Source organism: Crocodylus siamensis, chromosome 2 (genome assembly GCF_052110815.1).
Source record: "Crocodylus siamensis isolate JL-2025a chromosome 2, ASM5211081v1, whole genome shotgun sequence".
Taxonomy (NCBI): Eukaryota; Metazoa; Chordata; order Crocodylia; family Crocodylidae; genus Crocodylus; species Crocodylus siamensis.
Genome location: NC_143396.1, coordinates 57277867 through 57300494, shown reverse-complemented (window position 1 = coordinate 57300494; position 22628 = coordinate 57277867). Strand labels below are relative to the sequence as shown.

Here is a 22628-nt window from a genome sequence, read left to right as displayed (position 1 = left end):
ACTCAGCACCAGCTTTCCTGCTGGCGAGCAGGGGTCTGGGGCTGTGCACTGCCTCCCGCTTGTACTGCAGGGCTGGGGGGCACTGCAGGTGAGTGGGCAGGGAGCCAGCAGGAGCACAGGGCCTGCACTGGGGGTCCCAGAGCAGGGTAGCAGGAGCGTGGGGTCCCAGCTGGCAGGGGCTCTATGGATACAGGCTAGCTCCCCCTCTCCCTGCTGGTGCAGCCCAGCCTGGCCCCACAGATCCCTGCAAAACTGTGCCCTGCTTTGAGCCCCAGAGGTGCTGGTGCTGTGGCATGGCACCAACGTCTTGGGACCAAAGACATTAGTCCCAAGATGGTGAGCTGGGGGCGGGGAACCTGTCAAGGGGCGGGGCTACCAACGCGGCCCTTGACAGCCTGCCAAAACTGGATAAGTAGACCTCTGCCAGAAATAATTGCCTGCCTGTGTTATACCCATTACACACACTCATCTTATTTGGTAGCTTACATGCCAGAAGCCATTGTGTGGTTGTCTCTTCTAGGACTTTTTCTGACAGTGGTGTGTCTGCAGATGAACCATAAGTACCATAAATAGGAATTTTATGATAAAATTCAGCAGTGTAGTCATTTTCTGCTAATTTGTCTGTCAGAAATGCAAAATGCTTATAGGCCTGTAACATCACAGTGATCATCATAACCCACATTTGTGAACATGACTACCTTTGTTTTCAGGTTCAGTCCAGTTTACTTGGGCATTTCAGTTAAAATACACAAGTTGAGCACAAGAGGCAAGTAACCCTGTAACTGGGGCCGTTAGGGCCAACTCATACTGTGATTCCTCTTAGTATGTTTTAATTTCCCACTGGCTTAGTTCAGATTGCTAAATTATATGGAAATTATTTTCACAACTCTTTGATTTAGTTTAATGCTCTCATACTACTTTTTCTCCTATCATCTGTATTGGATTAAAATATAGCTCAGGTGATATTTAACTTGAAGGTTTTTAAGACCCCAGCTAGACAAAGCCTTGGCTGGAATGATATAGCTGTGGATGGTCCTGCTTTGAGCAGGGAATTGGAAAAGATGACCTCCTGAGGTCCCTTCTAACCCTTATTTTCTATAATTCTATGAGTAAGGCTTTAAATAATTTGTCCATTATTACTGCTTTTGATTTCTTAAGGTAATGGAAGGGGAATTTTTACTTTGTTTTCCTAATTTAGAACTTAATCTTGAAAAGTACCCATATTTAAAACCTAGAAACTCAATATGGAAGTACAATAGCTCTACTAAAATTATCAGGGTCGTTTATGATTGAAATAAGTATGTATAGGTCTGTGTATAAGTTAAGCACCCCATATTAAGATGCACTGTTGAAAGATTCATATTCAATGGAATAAAACATGCCTCAATTTCACTATTTGCTACTGTTTCCTATTCTTGTTCAGATTATTTTACGTTTGCCTTTTCCTGTACAGCACTGTAAAATTTAAGATTACCAAACAAATCTTGTATTAGCAAAAGGGAAACATTTGCAGTCAATGCACCATATTCCTGAACAATTATAGTTTCTAGTGGAAGACACCCAAAGACAAGAGAAGTAGGGAAGGGAAGAAAAATATTTTTAAAAATAAAATTGAATTAAAACATGAAATTGAGTAGAAATGACTGTATTTCAGGACTGTCCTTTCTTCTTCCTTGTCCACCCCCTGGGCTAAGATCATGTATAAGGCACACACTCACATACAGATTGCTGCAGTGGCAACTAAAGCGTTTTATTCATTATATAGAAACATAAAATACAAAAAGGCCAAACATCAGCAGCTCTTGTGTTTAATTGAATGGCTTCCATATTAAAGTTGAACGATGAGGGTCCAGAGGAGGGCCACATGCATGATCCGGGGACTATGGGGCAGACCCCACAATGAAAGACTGCGGGACCTGAACCTGTTTAGCCTTCACAAGAGAAGGTTGAGGGGGGACCTGGTGACAGTCTATAAACTCACTATGGGGGACCAGAAGGGTTTGGGAGAGACCTTGTTTCCCCTAGCGCCCCCTGGCATAATAAGGAATAATGGCCACAAGTTGTTGGAGAGTAGGTTTAGATTAGACATCCATAAGAACTACTTCACAGTTAGGGCAGCTAGGATCTGGAACCAGCTTCCAAGGGAAGTGGTGCTGGCTCCTACCCTGGGGGTCTTTAAGAGGAGGCTTGATGCCTACCTAGCTGGGATCATTTGAGCCCAGTTTTTTCTCCTACCCTGGCAGGGGGTCGGACTTGAAGATCTATAAGGTCCCTTCCGACCCTACTTCTATGATTCTATGAATATATAGATACAATTCAAACTGTTAAAAGTAAAGTCTGTACATTCATTAAAACCCTCACGTGAGTAGAACCCAGACAAATTTTTGTCTAACCCCAATTTTGATTACACCGACTCCTGAGAACCTGTCTTCTATTCCCTTTTAGATGATTTGCATTAATGAATATCTTAAAAGAGGAATGGTATAAATGCTTTTCGATGCTTTGGATAGGAGCTGAATGTGGTCAGGTAGAACTCGTGGCACAAAATGGCAGCCAATGCCTGATTAAACAGTACAAGCATCACTACAAGCCACCAAGTCAAGTTGTAAAATCCAAATGTGATGGCTAGGGAGACGTATATTAGGAGTTCTGCAAAATAGTGCGGGCAGGAGACCCTCTCAAACCAGTCTCCAAAAGGAATACTGTGATTCAAACTTACAATGTTTCCTGCAATTAAATAGAGGGAAGAGTTAGTTGATAGAATATACATTAAATAAGCTTTAAACGTTAACCCATAATTATGGAGTAACGACAAACACAGCCACTTCCCAGAGTTCAGTGGGATTTGTGGGTGCTTACCACTTGGCCTTAAAACACTTTGCTCCCAGTGTTTGAAAGTACAGATTGAAATAATTACACTGTAAGCACAGAAGCGGGCATTTTTTGTTTAGGATTCAGGAAGTTACTCAATGCCCTTGAGCTAGAAAATGCTCTTTTGCGCTGAACATTCATAAACGAAAATAATAAAAGGCACTGCAGATTAGTTTATGTTTTCAAAATGTATTATGAACCCTTAAGATTTATTTCATTCTAGGATGCTAAGTGTTAGAACTTTGTTTTAAACATTGCATGCTGCAATTAACTGGATATTACGCCTACAAATATCTTCCACACACACACTGGGAAGTCTTATATGCATTCCCTTCACTGTATGCATGGAAACAGTGTTCATTGTGACAAATATTTCTAACAGGAAAAAATAAAATGCATAAACAGCTTCCAGATGTGATATCTCTCACCTGATTTATTTTTTCTAAGCTTAGCTAGAATCACATGACATCTGTTGTGATGAATAGAAGCCCAGATGTACACTGAAATTCCCAGGATGTGATACCAACTGATGTGCATCCAAAGGCTATTCCCTGAAATAAATAAAAAGATGGTTCATGAATACAAATTAGAAGGAAATGCATTAACCCTCATACAACTACCTGAAAGCACTAGACACACACCTTTTCTCATCTCAAGAGCTTGTCCCAGGGCACTGTGTTCTCCCTAATGTCTTGATCTGTGCTTTTAAGCCTTGCTCATGCAGACTATGAACCAGTTGATGATTAGAAATAAGGGATAAAGCACATTACAAAGAAGGTAGTTAGGACCTTCACATTCTATTTGTAGTCTAACCAGTTTTTCACAGTAACGGTATACATAAGTTAAAAAAAAATTAGTGTGGAGAACAGAAGATACTCTACAGATCATCACAAGTGGCTTAAAAGGCCAAAAAGTTCTGCATCTAGTACAGTCTGCTTTGGAAGAGTTGTCCATGGGGAAGGCACAGCTGACTTTTTGAGCATTTTGGTCCAGAAGACACCTGCATGGCCAAGCAAATGGTAGCACAGCTGTGGAAATTAGTGAAATGTGCTGACAGAAACTGGTATTCAAAGCTCTGTAGTATTAGTGGAGATGTAATTAGCCTAACTAGCAGATTGAAGGGACACAACCTGAAATGTGTAGCCATCTGGAAAGTACAAAGTGGACGGACAAAGAAGTTGGCCAACAGAGTTTGTCAGGTTCATGGTTAAAGGAAGGTCTCCAGCAGAAAAGAAACTTCAGCTCATAGTAGCCGTCTAGCCAGGGAAATGCTCAACTTTACTGAACTAGCGTCAACTGGGTGCTCTTTTGTGAGGCTGAAGCATCTTGTGGCAAAATTGTGATATATCTGCCCTGAAAGCCTATGGGACAAGGTAGCTTGCAGGGAACAATGGCACCCAACTATATGGCAAAGAAATACATGTAGACCAGGCACAAGTATAAAATACAGGAGTAGTCACTGATGGACTACATTAGGCATTGGTGACCTGATAAAATGACACATTCTAACTCCAGTAAGCCCTTTTATAGATTTCATATACCTTCTTCTCTCTTATGCAGGCTAGGTATGACTTTCCTCTCTAGGCAAAAGGTAACTTACTTGGCACACTATCAAATTTCCACATATACAAATCCTGTGAAAGTTCAAGCGAGAATGCCATTTAAATAGTTCTAAGGAGGTACTTACCATTCCTGACATTAACTGGTACTTGACATAGCACAGTTAATCCAATCCCAATATAGTGAGCAAGTCCAAAGCAGTAGTGCACAATATGCATGACGCTATTGGAGAACACACTGATGCAGAGGCACTCTGTGAGTCTTCGAAGACTGTGCAGCCAAAACAGGAGGAGAACCAAGAAGGCAGACAGGTGCTCATAACCTATAATCAAGCAGAAATGAAAAGTCACAAACTTGCTGTCTCTCTTCATAAATCTGAATGCCTTTGAATTCCCTAGCTAGAATCTCTTAGCATTTAGGCTCTAAATCCTTTAACATTTCTGTATTATCAAATCTTACCCTGTTCCCCAAGCCTGAGTTGTTCTTTTATTCAAAGTCTGGGAGAGCAAACCAAACATCCTTACTTCTGCAGTTCTGCAAGTGGATTGGTGCACCTGCTGCTGTGCAGGTGGGCTCTGATCCCTTCAGTCCTTCCAAAAATCGACACAATAAACTGCAAGCAGACTTGGGTGCCTGTAGCCCTGCCTCTGTTTTGTTGGGAGTCCCCAGTATTCATAACATAAGACAATAACCTTTAGTCCAAACAAACAGAGTAAAGTAAACCTTTAGCCTTTTTCCAAGCAGCGGGAGAAGGTCCTTTAACCTACCCCTTCCTTAATTCTAGCTCCTCTGGCCTTCAGTCTGCTTCTTAGCAGCAAACTGCTCTTTTCCTTGGGCTTTTAAGTGACAGCTGATCACCTACAGCTTGACTCCTTCCCCAGCTATCTGCCTCCCTTAAACAGTCAGACCATGCTGTTTCAGGTTCCCAGACTCATGACTTAGAAAAAATGTAGTCCAAGCAAAGAAACTCTCCATCTACTATAAATAACCTCTACCAGTGGGCTGTCCACCTTATTTGGTCCCACAGCCTGGAAGTGGCTCCTTGGGTGGCTGACCCACCCCGAGCAATGAGGCAAAAGTGTCAAGTCAGTGTGGCTTATGGAAATCTGCTCTCCCAACTTCAGAACACAAGGGAGGAACGCTGCAATCACTTGTGCCCGCCTGCCCACCCCGGGTTGTTGAGTTGTACTGGCGAGCCCCACGGGCCGCAATTCAACCCACCAAAGGTTCCATTCGGCCTATGGACCACCAGTTGGAACTCCCCGATGTTATATATGGAGGATTTGGCTTATATCTGCAGCACCTGCTCAACCAAGGACCAACTTTTTCCTCTGATAAAAGCAAATCTTTGCCCTGTAGTGAGCGTATTTCCAGGGAAAGGGAGAACATGCGTGTGTATCAGGGCATATGCTGTTGACAGCAGCAAAAGAGCAAGAAGACCTGAGTGAAAGCAAAAGAAAGTAACCAACCATTAGAAGTGATTTTTTGCTCACTAGGTAAAAATAGTTTTACACAGAATCATAGCAAAACCACTTGGAACCTAGTTTATACATTATATAAAACCCCCCAAAACACTCAGGGATGAGTAGCTGATACATTCTCCAAAAGTAACAACACAGCAGCAAAGTAGAGAGGTTCTGCTTTCTGAGTACTATTAAGCATGTTTGGACTACTTGCCCTGGTTCTGTGAAGACCCACTGAGAACACTGAGCAGATCCCGAAGCCAAACCGGAAAAGGCCTTTCTAGGAACAGAGCTTGAATAAGCAGGAGCAGCAAAAAGCCATTCCAGGTCACAGAAACCACATAGAAGTGAGTAAACCACCTGTGGAAAGAAGCAGCAGCAGCATTAGCAGTGTTCTTCATAACACTCCTTACTTCAACACTGGAATTCAGTTCAAGGATCTCAGAGGAAAAGGTTCATTCTCTTTTGACCTGGCCTTGAATGATTTAGGGTCCAAGACCCAGTTTATGGAACTGGATCTACAAGATATCCACTATAGCCTAACACAAAACTGTCTTCCTAGTTAAAGGTTTGCTTACAATAATAATATATAATCTCTCATCCCTGCTTATAGTTATCTCAGGTAACTGGAATAGAAGAGGACTGAGTAGGGATCATACAAAACTTGAGTATTCCTCAAGGCTTAAGAAATAAATCACAGATCACTAAGTGACCATGTAATGCTGTTTTTTAAACCCAAACAACTAAAAGGCTGACAACAATAATTTTCATTGCACAGCTTTAGGCCTCACTGAAACATTGATCAATATATATACAATACTCACATAAAGGGTTTGCTAAAAAATTGGCCAGCATAATCAGGACCAGAAAACCTGACCAATGGCATGTACTCCTTACGTAAGCATAACCTCACTTATGGGCCATATGGGCACTCCTGCCAGAAGCTAGGAGGAGGAGATAGCTGTACAAGTTGTAGGATCTCCCAGTACCCGCATGATCTGACTAGGACAGGGACATCCAGGCCAGGATGTTGAAAGAGGCTAATGATACAGGATGATCTGAGATATTCAAGATGCAGAAAGAATACAATATGTAATTTGTTTTGACAACTGTATAAGAGGAGGGTTGGAAAGTATCTTCTCTTCTGGACATATGACTAAGAGGTTCCACCAGTTTGCAACAGTCTGTTGTACAATCACCCACAAGCCTCATGTACTCCACTGTACAGTGCAGTGTTTGGTCTCTTTCCAAATACATGAGTCTTTATATGTACTGCAGAAAATGGGAGAGACCTCTTAACAGGCATCAAGGCAAGACTGGATGCCTTTCTGGAAGATATGCTTTAGTCAGTCACAAGTTACTGAGCTCAACAGAGAGGTAAATAGGAGTTAACAACCAATGTTATACAGATGCCTTTATAGTCCCTTTGCCCTTAAAAATAAATACTTCAAATAATAATAAAATGAAAAAAACCCGACTCCTGGCAACATCTGCAATAAGATAGATGTATAAGAAGAGTGTGCTCAGCTTCCTTTCAGCTCTACTCCCAGGATGACTATACCAGCAGAGCTCCAACAGTGCGGTCAAGACAGATTTTACATAGCTTGAGAACATATTAGATCCTACAAGGACTGTGCAGGCTGCCATTCGCACTTGATAACTTCTATTTTTTTTCTTAAATGAATGACTTTGGGAAGTCATGCAGGAAAGGAAAGGACTTCATTCTACAGTGGCAAAACCTTGGTGTCTAGAACCTTCCTTAGAGTTATTAAATGAGACCTTGAAGGTAATGGGAGCAAATGAAGCAAGTTACTCCCAGACAGTTAAAGTGGGAATGTTTTGTCACATTGGCAAGTCTCAGAGGGCAACATTAATGTCTCTGGATGGACAACAGGTCTTCTAGTTCAGATTCCATGCAAGAGTGCTGGGCTGACATCCAGCGTTGACACCATCTGGGAGCAGGGTATTGGCCACTGAGAAGGAAAGTGAGAGCAAAAGAGAGCACACTGTAGGACGCTGATAATTCAATCAGCAATAATCAAACCTACTAGCATGGAAGCTAGAAGCCTCGGTATACAGACTGAAACCCTTTGTGCCAAACCCTTGTTGGCAGTCCTAGCAGGTATAAGATTCATGTCCTTCTCAGTCTAGTCTCTGAGCAAACAAAACAGCTGCAAAGTATTCGCTATGTAGCTTGTCACAATAAAATAGCACTAGTAGCTTAACCAAACAGAATCCAAACTGCTATGCCTGTTCAGAAAGGCAGCTCCTGCTTAACCTGTCTTCAGGTCAAACTGAATTTTAATCAGCTGACTCTGGCCACACACAGGTGCTCTCCCAGTAGGAAGTACAAGCACTGTTACATGTGCTCCAACATGTTCCAGTTAGAGTGCATCATAACAGACTGGATTAACAGAGTGCTCTAATCCGAGCGTGCTGCAGCATCTGGTGTATTCAGCATCCCCAAGCTTCAGAATAGCCACAGGAGCTCTTTAACTAAAGCTTGTTCAAGAAGCTTTAGTTAAAGTGCCCTGCTGCCATTTTGAAATGTGGGATCCTGAATACACAAGATGCTGTGGGTGTTTTAATCAGAGTGGCTCTTGGCAGCCTCTCTAATTAACCCTCCCCCTCCCCTGCAAAGCATGTGTTCAGAAATCCCTTGAACATGTAAGCATTAGTTTAATTTCTCCCAAAGGAAACCCATCCTCTGGGAAGAAAGGTCTTCCAGGTTGACACCTGGGAAATCTCCCTTGCAAGTTTCTCTTCCCAGAATGGATGCCCATATACATTAGTTGATTTTGGGGGAAAAGACAGGGAAGGGAGAGGGGACACCAAGCAGAGTGCACTCCACTGTAGCTTAGTCAGGTCTCAGAAGCTTTATCACAAGAGGATGAGGCAGTGGGCTGGGCAGCTGGTACACCAAGGCCTCATCGCTAGGTGGCAGCTGGCTCTCTGCAGCATGCCACGAACCTGACGCTTTGAAGGCAAAACTCCTAGTCGCAAGTTTCACGTGGAGCCTCACAGCGCTGGGGGCCCTGGTGCAAGGCCGGGAGCTCTCGGGAGGCAACACAGGGACGTCCCGGGAAGGGAAGGGAAGGGAAGGGAAGGCCAGGTCCCGCTCCCCCACCCCTCCCCGGGGATGAGCCCGCCCTGCAGGCCGGTCAGCGGGGGACCCTGCTGGCGCCACTCCCCGCCGCGCACCTCTTGGGCACGGCGCCGAGGCGGAGCCAGGCCGGACCCGGCCCGCAACAGCTCCGGGTCTTCCCGTAGTGGAGCAGCCAGTCAAGGACGCCGAGCCCCGCGCGCCCCAGCACCAGCCGCACCAACAACGCCACGAAGAAGGCGGCGGCCAGCAGCAGCCAGAGCGCGGGCAGCGGCGCCAACATCCTCCGCGCGCATGCGCCGCCCCGCCCCACCGGCCGGCGCCCGGACCAAGCGTTATCGCTCCGCAGCGGCTCACCCGGAGGAACTAAGCAGAGCTGTTTCCGCAGCGACTGAAGTTCGGGTGTACCGCGAAGCAGGGATGTTGCCAAGATCCGGTGCTAAATTAGAGAAAGTCGTTAAACGTGCTCTTAGCTTTAACCTCAGCACACTAAATAAAATCAAGGATTACGGATCTGAAATCCTTCTAAATTAAATATCGCCTGAATTATAGTTTAATGCAGAGCAAAAAGAGTAGGGAAGCATTGTCATTGCTAGTGATACCTCTCCAGGGTCTTGAGATGACAACAGTGGATCATGTCTGTTGAGGACAGTGGGGGTAAGGAGTAGGTTGTACACGTGGATCTTGGTGTCTTTTTGCTTGGTTTCAAGATCAACAAAACACGCTTAAGCAGTTTTCCAAAGGAGGCACTTGCACGCTGAACCCTGTGCTGGATCTCCTCATCGGTGTTCACTCTCTGAGAGAGGTGCCCATGGAGGTAAGTGAAGTGGGTGACTACCTCCCGGGTCTTCCCCTCAATGGTAATTTCAGGAGGGGCATCACCTTCCTGGCCTGGAGCAGGCTAATACAGCACCTAAATCTTCTTGATGTTGAAACAGAGGCCCAAACTTGATAGGCTTCTGCAAAGAGATGTGTGCAAGTGTGTGGAAAATCAGGAGATTTTCCACACTGTATGCAAGCTTCTTGATAGTTGGGGTGTGCTGCACAGACAACACAAATCATAACAGCACCTAGCTCAATACAAAGGGCAATAGGAAAGGGGGAGGTGGAGTGTCCCCTCAGCTCATCCCTGGCTGGCACCTGAGACCTAGTGCCCAGGCACCTCTCCCCCCTTACACACACACGTGCATATGCCCTCCCCCCCAGTGCATTCTACACCTCCAAAACTCCCAACAGAGCAGGGGCATGCAGGGAGCAGACTGTGGTTCTGCCCTTGGCCCTATCCTCGTGCTGTTACTGCCCTGCAACGTCACCCTGCGATCCCAGCCTCACTGGCCCATCCCACTCCCAAACACCACTCCTGTCCACCTGCGGCCCCATCCCACATAGGGAGTTTTGGTGAGTTGTTGTGGCGGTCGGGGGTGGTGGAAGGGTGTGCTGACCTGGCCGGCGACAACTTAAAAAAACTCCGTGTGGCCTCTGGGCCCAAGTAATTGCCCACCCCTGCTTTAGTGTGACTGCTAAACCTGTCAATTTACACCTGCATTTTAAATGCTTGTGAGAGTCAAGGATGTCTTAGGGTGATATTTTTATTGGATAATTTCTGGACCATTATATGCATAATTTCTGGACCATCATGGCTACGTCATTACTTTTAAAAGCTTGTCAGGCATCTGCTGATACTGGGTGAAATTTCTATATTGTGGAGTAACGTATATACAGAAGAAATGGGCACTGATACGCCACAAGATTTAGGCCTTGTTACACATTGCACTTTGAGCTGCTCAAATGTTGATTGGTGTTAGTGCTAGCTTGAGTTCAGAGCAGTCTCATGTTAAGTCTCAAAACCTTCTGACTGTCCCCCACCTTACATAGCTGGGACTTGCCCCTTGAGGGCTGATGATCAATGGCAGGACTAGGACCTACAGCTGTAAATTGCCACTAGAGGGCTGGTAAGCCAGGACAAGCTGATCCCTGTTCTAGGTGGCAGTGTGTGTGAGAGGTTGGGGGGAGAAAGTGGGGTGGGAACATGAAGCTAGGAGTGTTAATGGGATGGGCTGAATGGGTGGGAGGCAACTGGGAGCTGGAGCCAGAGCCCCATGCACTGGAGAGAAATAGGAGGTGGAAAAGAAACAAGGGTGGGGAAATGAAGGAAGTCAGCCACTGAAGGATAAAATAAAAAGAAGTGTAAAAAAAAAAAAAAAGGAAGTAAATTAAAGAAGGTCTCATGCTTTATGAAATTGGGATATGGGATTGTGGTGTGCAGGGTGCTGGTTGTGCTTCCTGGGGAGGCTGGCAGGTAGGAGGGGTGATGGAAGGTGCTTTTGGGAGAGTTACTGCCTCAGTCCTGGGAAGGGAGCCCCAGTTTATGGGGACCTAGTCTGTTCCCCTACCTTGCTCCCCCTCTTCCATCCTTCCCAGTTCTGGACCTGTCCATACCCTGTGACCAAAGTAGCTGGCATGTGCCATGCAGTCTGCTTACACAGGTTTACACCTGTGGGTGGGAAGGTTGCACCCCCAGGGGTGGGATGGGAAGCTGGCTTAGTGTCAGAACCTCCCCTTGAACAGTAGAGTTGAAGGGGTGGAAAGTCTGTCCACACAGAACAGGAGGGTGGGGAGGAGACACTGCATCCTGAGATGCTGGAGGATTGCAACTTGAGTAGCTCTTCTGTGTGTAGGGGGGCGCACATTAATGGAGCATGAGGTAGGTAACACGGATCAGAGCTAAACCTGCTCTGGAGTGGCATATCTTTAAGCTGTCTAAAGTGTGCTTAAAACTAGCTTCAGGTGTTAATGTGTAGACAATCCAGGGGTTAAAAGCTCCAGGAGCTGCCTAAAATTAATGCATAACAAGGCCCTTATCTCTTTTAGTACTTGATTCTTACTGAAGAATTAAGTAATCCTCCTTACTCAATAGCAGTTTCAGTTGTATTGCATTATAACTTTGTGATAATTATCAAAGGGCTTAGGTACCTTAAGCAGGTCTTGGGCAAAATATACCTACATAAAAGATTGTGAACCCTCCTTGCTCAGCTGCCACCACCTTTAGAGGCATGTGAACTCATTGGCACATCCCTGTTTCACTGGATTCTGCATGCCCAGAACTGTTACAGTGTGAACAGCTTCGTATCTATGCAATCAGGATTCATAAACTAAGCATTCATCTGCCTCCGCCTCTGAGGAGCCCAATCCAGTGGAAGTTTTCTGAGAATGCCTAGCACAAGCACAGGACCAGAGTCTATAAAAAATGGAATTATGAACACTTTCTTTGAAAGTATAGCTGGTATTGGGGCCAGAGGCATAGCAGGTAGCCTGTGCACCCTGGACAGCAGCGATGCACAGGGTAGCTATGCTGCTACTGTGTGGATTGCCGTGGCACAGCCAACCACCAGCTGTGACAGCAGTCATTTTTGTGCCTTCCTCCCAAAGGCAGCCCCTGGGGTTTGTGTCCTGGCTGCCCCCCTCCAGTTAAATTACTTGTGGTGTCACTGACCACATTTCCACAGATCTCATCCAGAATGTGAAAGGTTACTGAGTACTAGGCCTTCTTCAGCTGGAAGGGATTCAAGTTCATGCGCTCCCAAGACAATTCCAGAAAGTGCCCTAGCCATGAGGTTGTTAGCTAATACAGAAGGTGACAGAGACTTTCCCTCCTGTTGAAGCTGGGTAACAAAGAGTTCCAACATTCATTGGGCCAGAGAGAAAGAGCACTTGAAGGAACGTGACTGTAGCCAAATAGTTATATAACACATCTGAGAGAGGGAGGTTCCATTCTCTGCCCCAAGGACTGTATATGAATTTTACTTTAAATAGTCCTCTGAGAAAATACATAAATAGCCCTTGGAGCAGAGAATAGAACCAACAACAGCCCCTCCCTCCTCCTCCTCCAACTGTATTCTAAATCAGAAGAACAACAGGATTTGATGCTATGGTCCCCTCCCTGTAGCCCTGAATCAGGCATCTAAGCTCCAGTGAGAGGTAGGTAAGCCTAAACACATACCCATTTTCTATTGGCTAGCTCTAGCTGCCCCCTTCTCAAAGTGCAGGTTCTCTTGGATTTATCCTGAGGTGCCTAACTTTCCCCACATACTATATGCAGAGCCCCAGTGCCTAGAACAAGGTTCTGGATTCTATTCAGAAAGGTTAGACATGGGAATATCTGGATTTGAGGTTTCATAGCAAATTAGCAATACATGAATGTGATGCTGTGATCATTCTGTGCACAAGAATCCACAGCGCAAGCTCTAAAATGTAACCAATACCAATGCCAAGTACAAAAGGATTTTGACAGTCATGGATCGAATCATTTTGATAAATGTGGATCAAATCAGATTATTCTCTCAACTCCACCAGCATGTAGGGATAGAAAGGCGCAGCAAATTATAAATGATTTTCAAACTTTCCATACAAGTAACAGTCTCCAGGTGGCACCAAAACTCTTCAAGTCCTAAAAGCAAGTCATTCTCTTGAATTGCTTATGGGTGTTCTACATAAAATATAGGATTTCTGTGGCTTAACATAAGAAAGTTCAGACCATAACTTATCTGAATTTGAGCTGATAGTTTGTAGAAGCTCCTCTTTCAGAGATACTGTAGAAATTATCTGGCTAAAATATAGAATCTCTAGCTAATATTTCCAATTGTTTAAAATTATGAATGATTAAGTTTGCATACTATTCTTTGCGCCTATTCTTTCAATTCAATATCAGCTGTTATAGAATTGGTCATAGTTTAAAATGTAGGCTGACACTGATAGAGTTGCTGCTAGCATTTGGTGAATCTCAAAGCATGAAGTATAAAAAAATGCCTGATTATCCAAGATTATCTAGACCCTTTGACCTAGAATTGGGTCTTTTCATGACTCTCATGAAAAGAAGCTTTTGGAGATCAGGAAAAGTTTTTTATTTTCCAGGAGCTTTGGACAAGTCAGAGGGACTTCTGGTTTGTCAGGTTTCCTGCCTGCTAGAAGAAAACAAAGGGAAGGGCTCTGTGATGTTAGGTACAATAGCACTGATCTGCTGGTTGCAGAGGAGGCTAAGTAGGAATGGAACAAAGAAAACTGAGCAGCCTCAGATCCAGACTGGGAAAAAAAATGTGAGTGTCAAGCAGTAGAAATTAGGTGGGAGGACTAAACAGCTAGTTGATATGAACCGCATAAATGCCCTAGAGAAAATGTGAGAGCTAGACAAACTGTGTCACTGAAACAACAAGGTATTGGAAGTATGCCTCTGAGCTCAGTAGCATAATGATTGGGTGGGTGAGTGGGACATGAACCGCAGGTGCTGCCCATAGTGGGGGGCACTGGAATGGCACAGGGGCTGGGGGTGTATGTCACCTTCCCTTCCCTTGCTTCCCCCTACACCCTGCACCTTTCCTGCAGGAGCTCTGGCTATGGCAGTGGGGAGGGCAGAGATGCAGTAGCAGCGTGCAGTGCAGGAGCAGCATCTAGTGGTTTGCTGCTGCTGGGGCAGATGTCACCTCCTTTTTTGCTGCCACTGCCCAGGACACAGTACTAGCCAGTTATGCCCTTGAGTTTTTCAGTGACAGTCATAAAGTTCAAAGAAAGTTATCTCTGTCAGAAAGGCAAGCAACAAATAAATGTATTGGCCAGGCCAGAGTAAGTTGCATTGAAATATCTGGATACTTATAAATTTAACAGCCTGTGCTGCAAGATAGAAGGGTGTTTTGGTGGCAGGGTTTGGAGAAAAGAAATGAGACTGCAGTCGGATAATTCGAAACAGAATAGGAGGGGTTTTTGTTATTCAAATAGTAAAAAAAATTGCAAAATGACAACTGGCACTTTCTTGATGATTTCTGCTAAATACATTTCATTTTGATATTTCACTTTGGTTGCAGTCTTTTAATAGCAAATTAAAGCCCCACCTTAAGCAGTCATAAGCATGCTTAAAGTCAAGTTCACATGTTTGCAGAATCAGCAGCTCAGCTGCTACTACCACTTCTGAGTAATTTGATTTATAAAGAAAATTTAGATTGGTTCAAATGCAGACTTTCAAAGGCAGGTAGCCTGAAGAAGAATGCACTGCATTGAAAGCTTGTCTAAGTCTATCCCAGCTATGTGGTTGGTTCAAGAAAAGGTATTGCTTACAAAAATCCTTGTACTATAAAGTACTGTTCAAACTAGCTCAGTGTGAAATAATAATTTTACTGGGAGTTTCAGTTCTGTGATTTGTTGTGATTAATTTAATAGCAAGACAAATAATTTTAAATGATTCTACTAGGCCCAGAGATGCTTCATATGTGTCATTTGTGTCCAGAACCTAACACAATGCATACTACTCCATGACTAGGGCCCCTAGCCCATGGAGTAATAAATACAAAAATAACATGTATATAAACACTGGCCTAATCTAGATTAAAATACAAATTAGGATTTCAAGCAGAGAAAGCACATACTGTACCCTTTCAGAAAAACATAGGGAAAAAAGTTCCATGTAAAAAAATGGATGTTTTTGGTAGAAATTCTTCAGAGAAATTAGAGCCTTCACAAATCTTTGCATACCATAGTTATAAGAAGAGGTAAAAAGGAAGGTGTTAAGCAATGACTTTCCCTGCAGCAGTGTATTTTGGTTACTGAAGCACTGAGCTACAGAAAATAACTCAATGAAGGGGAATGTACACTGCAAGCAAAATACTTATCTCAGTTTCTTCTTTGGATATGCTTTGTATTTAGATTTGGATTGGGAAGAAAATGCTTTTCCAGAGACTTTGGTAACGAATTATTAGTCCTTCTAAAAGAATATTAGGACTGAGGAAGTTGCTCTCTCAGAAGAGAAAGGCCTCTGTATTTGGAAGCAGCTTAGGGTGGTTATTTTTTAACGTGGCTGTCAGCTGACAGGTGAAAAGTACAGGTAAAATTGGCACGCAAAAGGCTAGTTCTGTTTCATAGATTTCATACACATTAGGGCTGGAAGGGACCTCGGAAGATCATCGAGTCCAGCCCCCCACCCAAAGGGCAGGAAGTCAGCTAGGGTCATAGGATCCAAGCAAGATAAGCATCCAATTTGCTCTTGAAGGTGTTCAATGTAGGTGCTTGAACCACCTCTGATGGCAGGCTGTTCCAGACCTTGGGGGCTCGGACAGTAAAGAAATTCCTCCTTATGTCCAGCCTGAAACAGTCTTGCAGTAGTTTATGACCATTCGACCTCGTCATCCCTTGGTGTGCTCTGGTGAACAAACGTTCCCCCAGATCCTGGTGGTCACCCCTGATAAACTTAATAGGTGGCCATCAGATCACCCCTGAGCCTGCGCTTTTCCAGGCTAAAGAGCCCCATGGCTCTCAGCCTGTCGTCATAAGGTCTGTTTTCCTGACCTCTGATCATGTGCGTGGCTCTCCTCTGGACTCTCTCAAGCTTCTCCACATCCTTTTTGAATTGTGGAGCCCAAAACTAGACGCAATACTCCAGCTGCGGCCTCACCAAGGCCAAGTTCAGTGGGAGAAGGACATCCTGAGATTTGCTTGAGAAGCATCTATGGATGCAAGCCAGCGTTTTTGTTGCTGTACTAGCCACAGGATCGCATTGCAGGCTCATGTTCATCTTGTGGTCAATGATGACCCCCAAGTCTCTTCCTTCCGTAGTACTAGCCAGCGTAGCACTGCTGAGCCTATAAGGATGCTGCAGATTTTTCTTCCCAAGGTGGAGAACCTTGCATTTTTCAGTGTTAAACACCATCGGGTTCTCATCCGCTCGTTTGCTGAGCCTGTCCAGGTCAGCCTGGATCACCCGCCTGTCTTCTGGTGTGGATGCTTTGCCGCAAAGTTTGGTGTCATCGGCGGACTTGCCAGTCCACTCCTGACTCCAATGTCCACATCATTAATGAAGATGTTGAACAATATGGATCCAAGGACAGAGCCTTGAGGGACCCCACTGGTCACAGGGCACCATGATGATTGACTTCCATCAATTACTACCCTCTGGGTCCAACCACAGAGCCAACTTCCCAGCCAGCGGATCGTGGTGAACCCAAGGCCACAATTGGCCAGTTTCACCAAGAGGTGATCATGGGATAACAAATAGAAGGCTTTTTTGAAGTCAAGATATATGACATCAATCTCTTCTCCCTTATCCAGGTGATAGGTCATAGAAGTAAATGAGATTGGTCAAGCAAGACCTACCCGCAACAAACCCGTGTTGGCTATCCCACAGGATTTTGGCATTGGCCAGTCCATTAAGGATGGCCTCCTTTATAAACTTTTCCAATATCTTCCCTGGGATAGAAGTCAGGCTGATGGGCCTATAGTTAGCTGGATCTACTTTCCTCCCTTTCTTGAAATAAAGAACCACATTGGCCTTCTTCCAGTTTTTGGGCATTACACCAGAGCACCAGGAGTTCTCAAAGATCTGTGCCAGCGCCTGGGCTATGATGCTTGCCAGCTCCTTGAGTACCTTGGGGTGTAGATTGTCAGGGCTGGCTGACTTGAAGGTATCCAGCTTCTCAAGATATTCCTTCACGAGGTCAGCATTAATAGAGGGAAGGGGATCTCCCTCACCTGGACCTCCCTGTCCCGTAGCGGGCATGGGCATCCTGTGGGACTGATGAAAGAGCGACGCAAAGTACCCATTTAATAGGTTGGCTTTTTCCTGGGTGTCAGGTGTCATTTGTACCATCTGGTTCAGCAGGGGTCCAGCGTTGCTCTTGCTTTTCCTCCGGCTCCCCACATATCTGAAAAAGGACTTTTTATTGTCCATGATGCTCAAAGCTAGTTGGAGTTCAGTTGCAGCCTTGGCTTTCCTGGTTTACTCCCTGCAGGACTGGACCAGTGCAGAATAATCCTCCTTGGAGGTGAATCCCATCCTCCATCCTTTGTAGGTCTTTCTTTTTAGCCTCAGGAGGTCTGCTAGGTCCCTGGAGAGCCAGGGAGGCTGGTGTGCCCTCTTGCTGCCTTTCCTCTGAGATGGAATAGACTTAGCTTGTGCATTGAGTATCGCTCCCTTGAGGAGCAACCGCTCTTGTTGAACTCCCCTCTCCCTGGGGTCATGGTCCCTTAGGGCCTGACTGACAAGCCTCCTGAACTTTCCAGCTTTCCAGCGGATGGTGAAGGTGATCAGCTCGTGGTCGCTGTCACCCAGCTTCCCATCGATCACTAGGTCGCCTATTAGGTCATCCCCAGTAGCCAGTACCAGGTCGAGCAGCGCTTTGCCTCTTGTTGGTCCATAGACTTCTTGAGTCAGGTAGAGGTCATCCACATACAAGAGGAAGCTTTGCGACCTCTCAGATTTTGCTGAGTGATCCTTCTGCGAGATGTCTAAGTAATTGAGGTCACCCATGACAACCGTGGTCCTGAACTATGCAGCCTCAGCCAGTTTATAGGCGAACTCCTGGTCAAGCTCAGGACTTTGGCTGGGAGGCCTATAGTAGACTCCCACTGTTGTGCCCCCTGTGTCATGTTCCCCACGGATTTTAACCCAGAGGGTCTCCAGTCGTCCACCCTGGTCGTTAATATCAGCCTGCAGGGAAGCGTAGAGAGAGAGCTACAGCCCCGCCCCTTTTATCTACACAATCCCTCCTGTACAGGGTATAGCCGTCTATACCCATGGTCCAGTCATGGGTGGAGTCTCACCAGGTCTCTCTTATCCCTATGATGTCATAATTATTTGCATTGAGCAGGAGGATGAGCTCCTCCTGCTTATTCCCCAAGCTCCTGGCATTTGTGTACAGGCAGGCAAGTGTCCCTTTGGGGGCTCTTGCCTTGCCCACAGTTTGTACCAGGGCTGGGGCAGGGGTAGGCTCCCTTAAGCGCCTTGGCCTGCTGGCTTTGCAAAGGTTGCTTGGCGGGCCAGCAGTGGCAGTAGTTCCCCCTGTCCCCAGGCGGGCTTAGTTTAAAGCCCAGTGGAGCAGGTCAGCCAGTCTGGCTGAAAAGAGCCTCCTCCCCAGGGGAGAGAGGTGGAGGCCATCTCTTCCCAGCAGCTTGCTGCCTCTCTCGCTAAAGTGCGGGCTGTCGTCATGGAAGCCAAAGCCTTCCCGATGACACCAGCGCTGCAGCCTTTGGTTGACTACATGGATCCTCCTCTCCCTCCTCAGCCAATAGCCTGAGACTGGGAGGATCAACGAGAACACCACCTATGCCCCCAGACCCTTTAGCCCCGCTCCCAAATCCCTGTAGCGCCTCATGACCCAGCTGGGAGCGCTCCGAGCCGTGTCATTGGTACCCACACGAATAAGGACCATGGGATAGTGGTCTGTGGGCTGGAGGAGCTTGGGGATCTTCTCTGCAGTGTCCCGGATGTGGGCCCCTGGGAAGCAGCAGACTTCATGGGCTAAGGGGTCGGAGTGGCAGATCACCCCCTCAGTCCCCTTCAGGGTGGAGTCTCCCACAACAGACACCTTACGTTTTGTCTTGGGAGAGTGTGGATGGTAGCTGCAGTTGAGCCTGTGTTGCCTGTGGGAGCTGGCAACTCAGCAGGCTCTGCTGGAGCAGGAAGAGGTGCGTACCTGTTGCTAAGCTCCGGCAGGGCAGGGGCCTTGGTGCAGTGGGCCTTAGGGCCCTTGACCACCTTGGTCCATGTCCCTGACTGGACAGAGTAGGAGGTCCCGGAGTCCTCCTTTGTCTCTTTTATCAACAGCTATGGCTCTGAACTGGAGAAAATACAAAAAAGTCGCCAAGGAAACAAAGGCCCTCTGTATACTGCTTTATATACTCCATGGATGCGGGGAGGATTAGTGGCCCTTAACTGATCCTTCTAGACCTTCTAAATGAAATGAGTGGTGTCAGAATGGTAATCCTTCAGTGAAGCTTATCTGTGAAACATGAGGGGATTCCTGGACCTGGTTGCTCAGGTGCAGGATGGTCAAGTTGTGGCTGGAGAAGTTCTGGGCAAGTAAAATTAGTAGTGATGGGAGTCGTGGTGGGGGAGAGGGGGTTAGAACAAATCAGTAGAGAATGTTTTGGTGCAAGACAATGTCCAATAGTTCGAGCATGTTCCCACATCAAAACCAGCTTTTGATTTACAGGAAAATATTTTGCAGTGATGGGTAGTAAGAGCTCCTGCAGTTTCTGCAAACTGGTATGAAATAATGTTTGCTACATAAAAGCTCTTTCTCACTTGGAGTCTACCATTAAAACCTCTTAACTTTGAATTTCTTTTTCTGGTCAAGGCTAGAGAGAGAAGCCCTGGTGCTACAGATGCTGAGTTAAGTAGGTTTCAGATGTGAACTCAGGTTAGCCAATGAACCAGGCCTGCAATTTCTAAGCAAGTGTTTTGAACACTAGATGATTATGTAAAAAATGAGGAGTACCACCGACTCGGTGGGGTGCCTGCCCTTAGAAGAGCACCCTGGGTTCTCTGGATTCCAAATGGACAGAGGTGCCTAAATTCTGGAGAGGGCAAGAGTTCAGATGCCTACCATGGTTCAGATTTACCTATTGCTGGTTTCCTATTCAGCATCTGGGCTCTCTGAATTGTCCTTAGGAGGTGCCTAACTCTCCCACTTGACTGTGTCAGGAGTCCAGCTATTGATCTCATTCTTTGACACACCCTTCTAGACCAGGGACCTGCTTTTTAAACATGCCATAGCCTAAAATGGAGGCACCTGAAGCGTCAATCTGTATTTTGCCCTTATGCCCATACATAGGCAGCTAAGTAAAGTGCCTCATTTCCAGATCATCATCCTACAAAGTTTTCTCTCTCTCTCTCGGTGGCTGATACCCTGCTCCCAGATGTAGTGTCCACACTAGATGTGAGCCCAGCACTCTTGCAAGATATATGAACTAGTATACCCACTGTCCATCCAGAGATATTAATCTTGCCACCTTAGACCTGCCAATATGACAAAACATTCCCATTTTAACTGGCTGGGAGTAACTTGCTCCATTTGCCACTGCTAGATTGTCTCCAGGCATGCCCCTGCATCCACGCTGTGGCGCATGGCAAATTGCCCCGGATGGGGTAGGGGAGGCTGGGGCCAGCACCTGAGCTGGCCCCAGCAGCTTTATTTGGGGGCTCCTGGGACTGCAGCAGTGCTGACCGAGGCATGCAGAGCCTGGCCAGCATCTGGAGTGTGGCTCTGGCTGCCCAGGCTCTGGTTTCGGGTGGCACAGGCTGCAGCCACGTGGGCTGCCCCACCTTTTTTTAGTGCAGCTTTTTTTGACACCAGGATCTTTGTAACCCTTCTTTCTTCTGCAGCTACATTTGAACTTGTTTCTGCAGCCCACTAGCCAATACGCTGGAGAAAAAGACTTCAGCTCTGAGTAGTACTTCCCTTGTTGGCACAGTGTTTAATTTTTTTCTATTCCTTTCTTTCAGATGTTTGGTTGATTTTTGTTTCAGTGTATTTTTTTAAAGAAAGAAAAAGGCAGTGTGCTTCCTGTCAGAAAATCTTTAGTAAATATTTATTGAGAAAATGTTATGTTAGTAGTTCTCCCAATAAATATTTATTAGAGGATTAGACCTACTAACCCCTGTACAATTATGGTAAATATTGACTACTGCCAATAGAAAACCGACTCTGAGATACAGTGAACACTTAAGGTGTGGTGGGACCCAGATAAGCTGAGATTTGATCTTACTTTTGAAGTCACATAGTAATGGCCTCTACTTGATGATTATTATGCTGCAGGACCTTAGTGAATTTGCTTGGGCTGCTTATATTGAGGAAAGGGTCATTGAATCAGATTGAGGTACACAATTAAGGGCAAATTTTGCTTCCAAACTGCAAAACATTCTGGGAAAATTCTCAGCAGGTGTAAATTGTCATTACTCATCACTGAATTAATGGAGTTTATACCAGCTGAGGGTCTGTCCAAGCTGTTTTTCCTCTTTGGATGATGGTATGTGTTTATTTACTAGAAGGAAATGAGTTTCTAAACATGTCTTGTTTACTTTTATTACAGGCATCATCCTCATAATGATGGATTATGGATCTCATGTGGGCATCGCAAGCCCACATGTGTTTATGTCTTTAAATACAACAACCCCCTGCTTCACAAAAAACATTCATACAGTTACAGAGGGCTGTGTCACTCACATTAACGTTACTGAAATTTACTGCCCCATCATCCAACAGAGATGGGCATACTGCAGCATTTAGCATTAGTGTCCAATCTCATTGCTTAGGTTCATTGTTCAAAATGCGGTTACAGCTTCCACTGGTAGTAAATATTTCACTGAATTTTTTTAAACCTGAAAAAGATAAGGAATTGTCTTTATGTGTAGCCAGATTTGGATAGAATTATATGGGTGTTTGTGTGTGTGTGTGTGTGTGTGTGTGTGTGTGTTGCTTAACATAAAGATAAAAAAATAAGTGTGATAATACCAATTAAAAGTCCATGAGTAAGTTAAGTGTTTATAAGACCTTAACTAATGGTTTGTACTAACGTAAACCACTGTGTTGCCCTAAGAATTTTGAAGGCTAAAAAAATAAACCATTATGAAAGACTTGGTATGGGTTGGGGCATTCAGGGTCTCTGATAATAAATAATCTAGACCTTTGTGTTTGAATACTGAAGGAGGCTTCAGCTAATGCCACAGCTTGCTTGCCAAACTCACTGTGCACTTGTCAGCAATCAAAGTACCCTGGATAACATTTAACAAATGTCCATGCTGTCCTGATTCAAAACAAAGGCGATATTCATTTGGGGCTGGCATGGTTACCTGCTAAACAATGTGGACGATG

At 45.4% G+C, this 22628-nt stretch overlaps 1 protein-coding gene and 1 long non-coding RNA gene across 2 annotated transcripts; one reads left to right on the top strand and one right to left on the bottom strand.

The window, feature by feature from the left end:
* Positions 1 to 1729: 1729 nt before the first annotated feature.
* On the bottom strand, positions 1730 to 9299 carry LOC149870283 (polyprenal reductase-like). Its single transcript, XM_090035945.1, has 5 exons — positions 9096 to 9299; positions 6109 to 6254; positions 4559 to 4753; positions 3300 to 3422; positions 1730 to 2727 (listed from the first exon to the last, which is right to left on the bottom strand). Exons 1-5 carry the CDS (start codon positions 9278 to 9280, stop codon positions 2468 to 2470), a joined length of 909 nt encoding a protein of 302 aa, XP_089892071.1. The 5' UTR covers positions 9281 to 9299; the 3' UTR covers positions 1730 to 2467.
* Positions 9300 to 9676: 377 nt separating this feature from the next.
* LOC149870282 (uncharacterized) lies at positions 9677 to 22231 on the top strand. The gene is made up of 2 exons (XR_016440707.1): positions 9677 to 9814; positions 21847 to 22231. It is a non-coding gene; the product is annotated as an uncharacterized LOC149870282 (long non-coding RNA).
* The last annotated feature ends 397 nt before the right edge of the window (positions 22232 to 22628 follow it).

Bases quoted from the DNA above. Each gene is read 5' to 3' on its own strand.
- LOC149870283 (XM_090035945.1), bottom strand. From the start codon at position 9,280: ATGTTGGCGCCGCTGCCCGCGCTCTGGCTGCTGCTGGCCGCCGCCTTC. The intron at 4,754-6,108 runs GCAAGTAGTCCA...GCTTGATTATAG, and splicing joins TGGGTCTTCACAGAACCAGG to GTTATGAGCACCTGTCTGCC. The intron at 3,423-4,558 runs GTAAGTACCTCC...TATTTATTTCAG, and splicing joins ACCAGTTAATGTCAGGAATG to GGAATAGCCTTTGGATGCAC.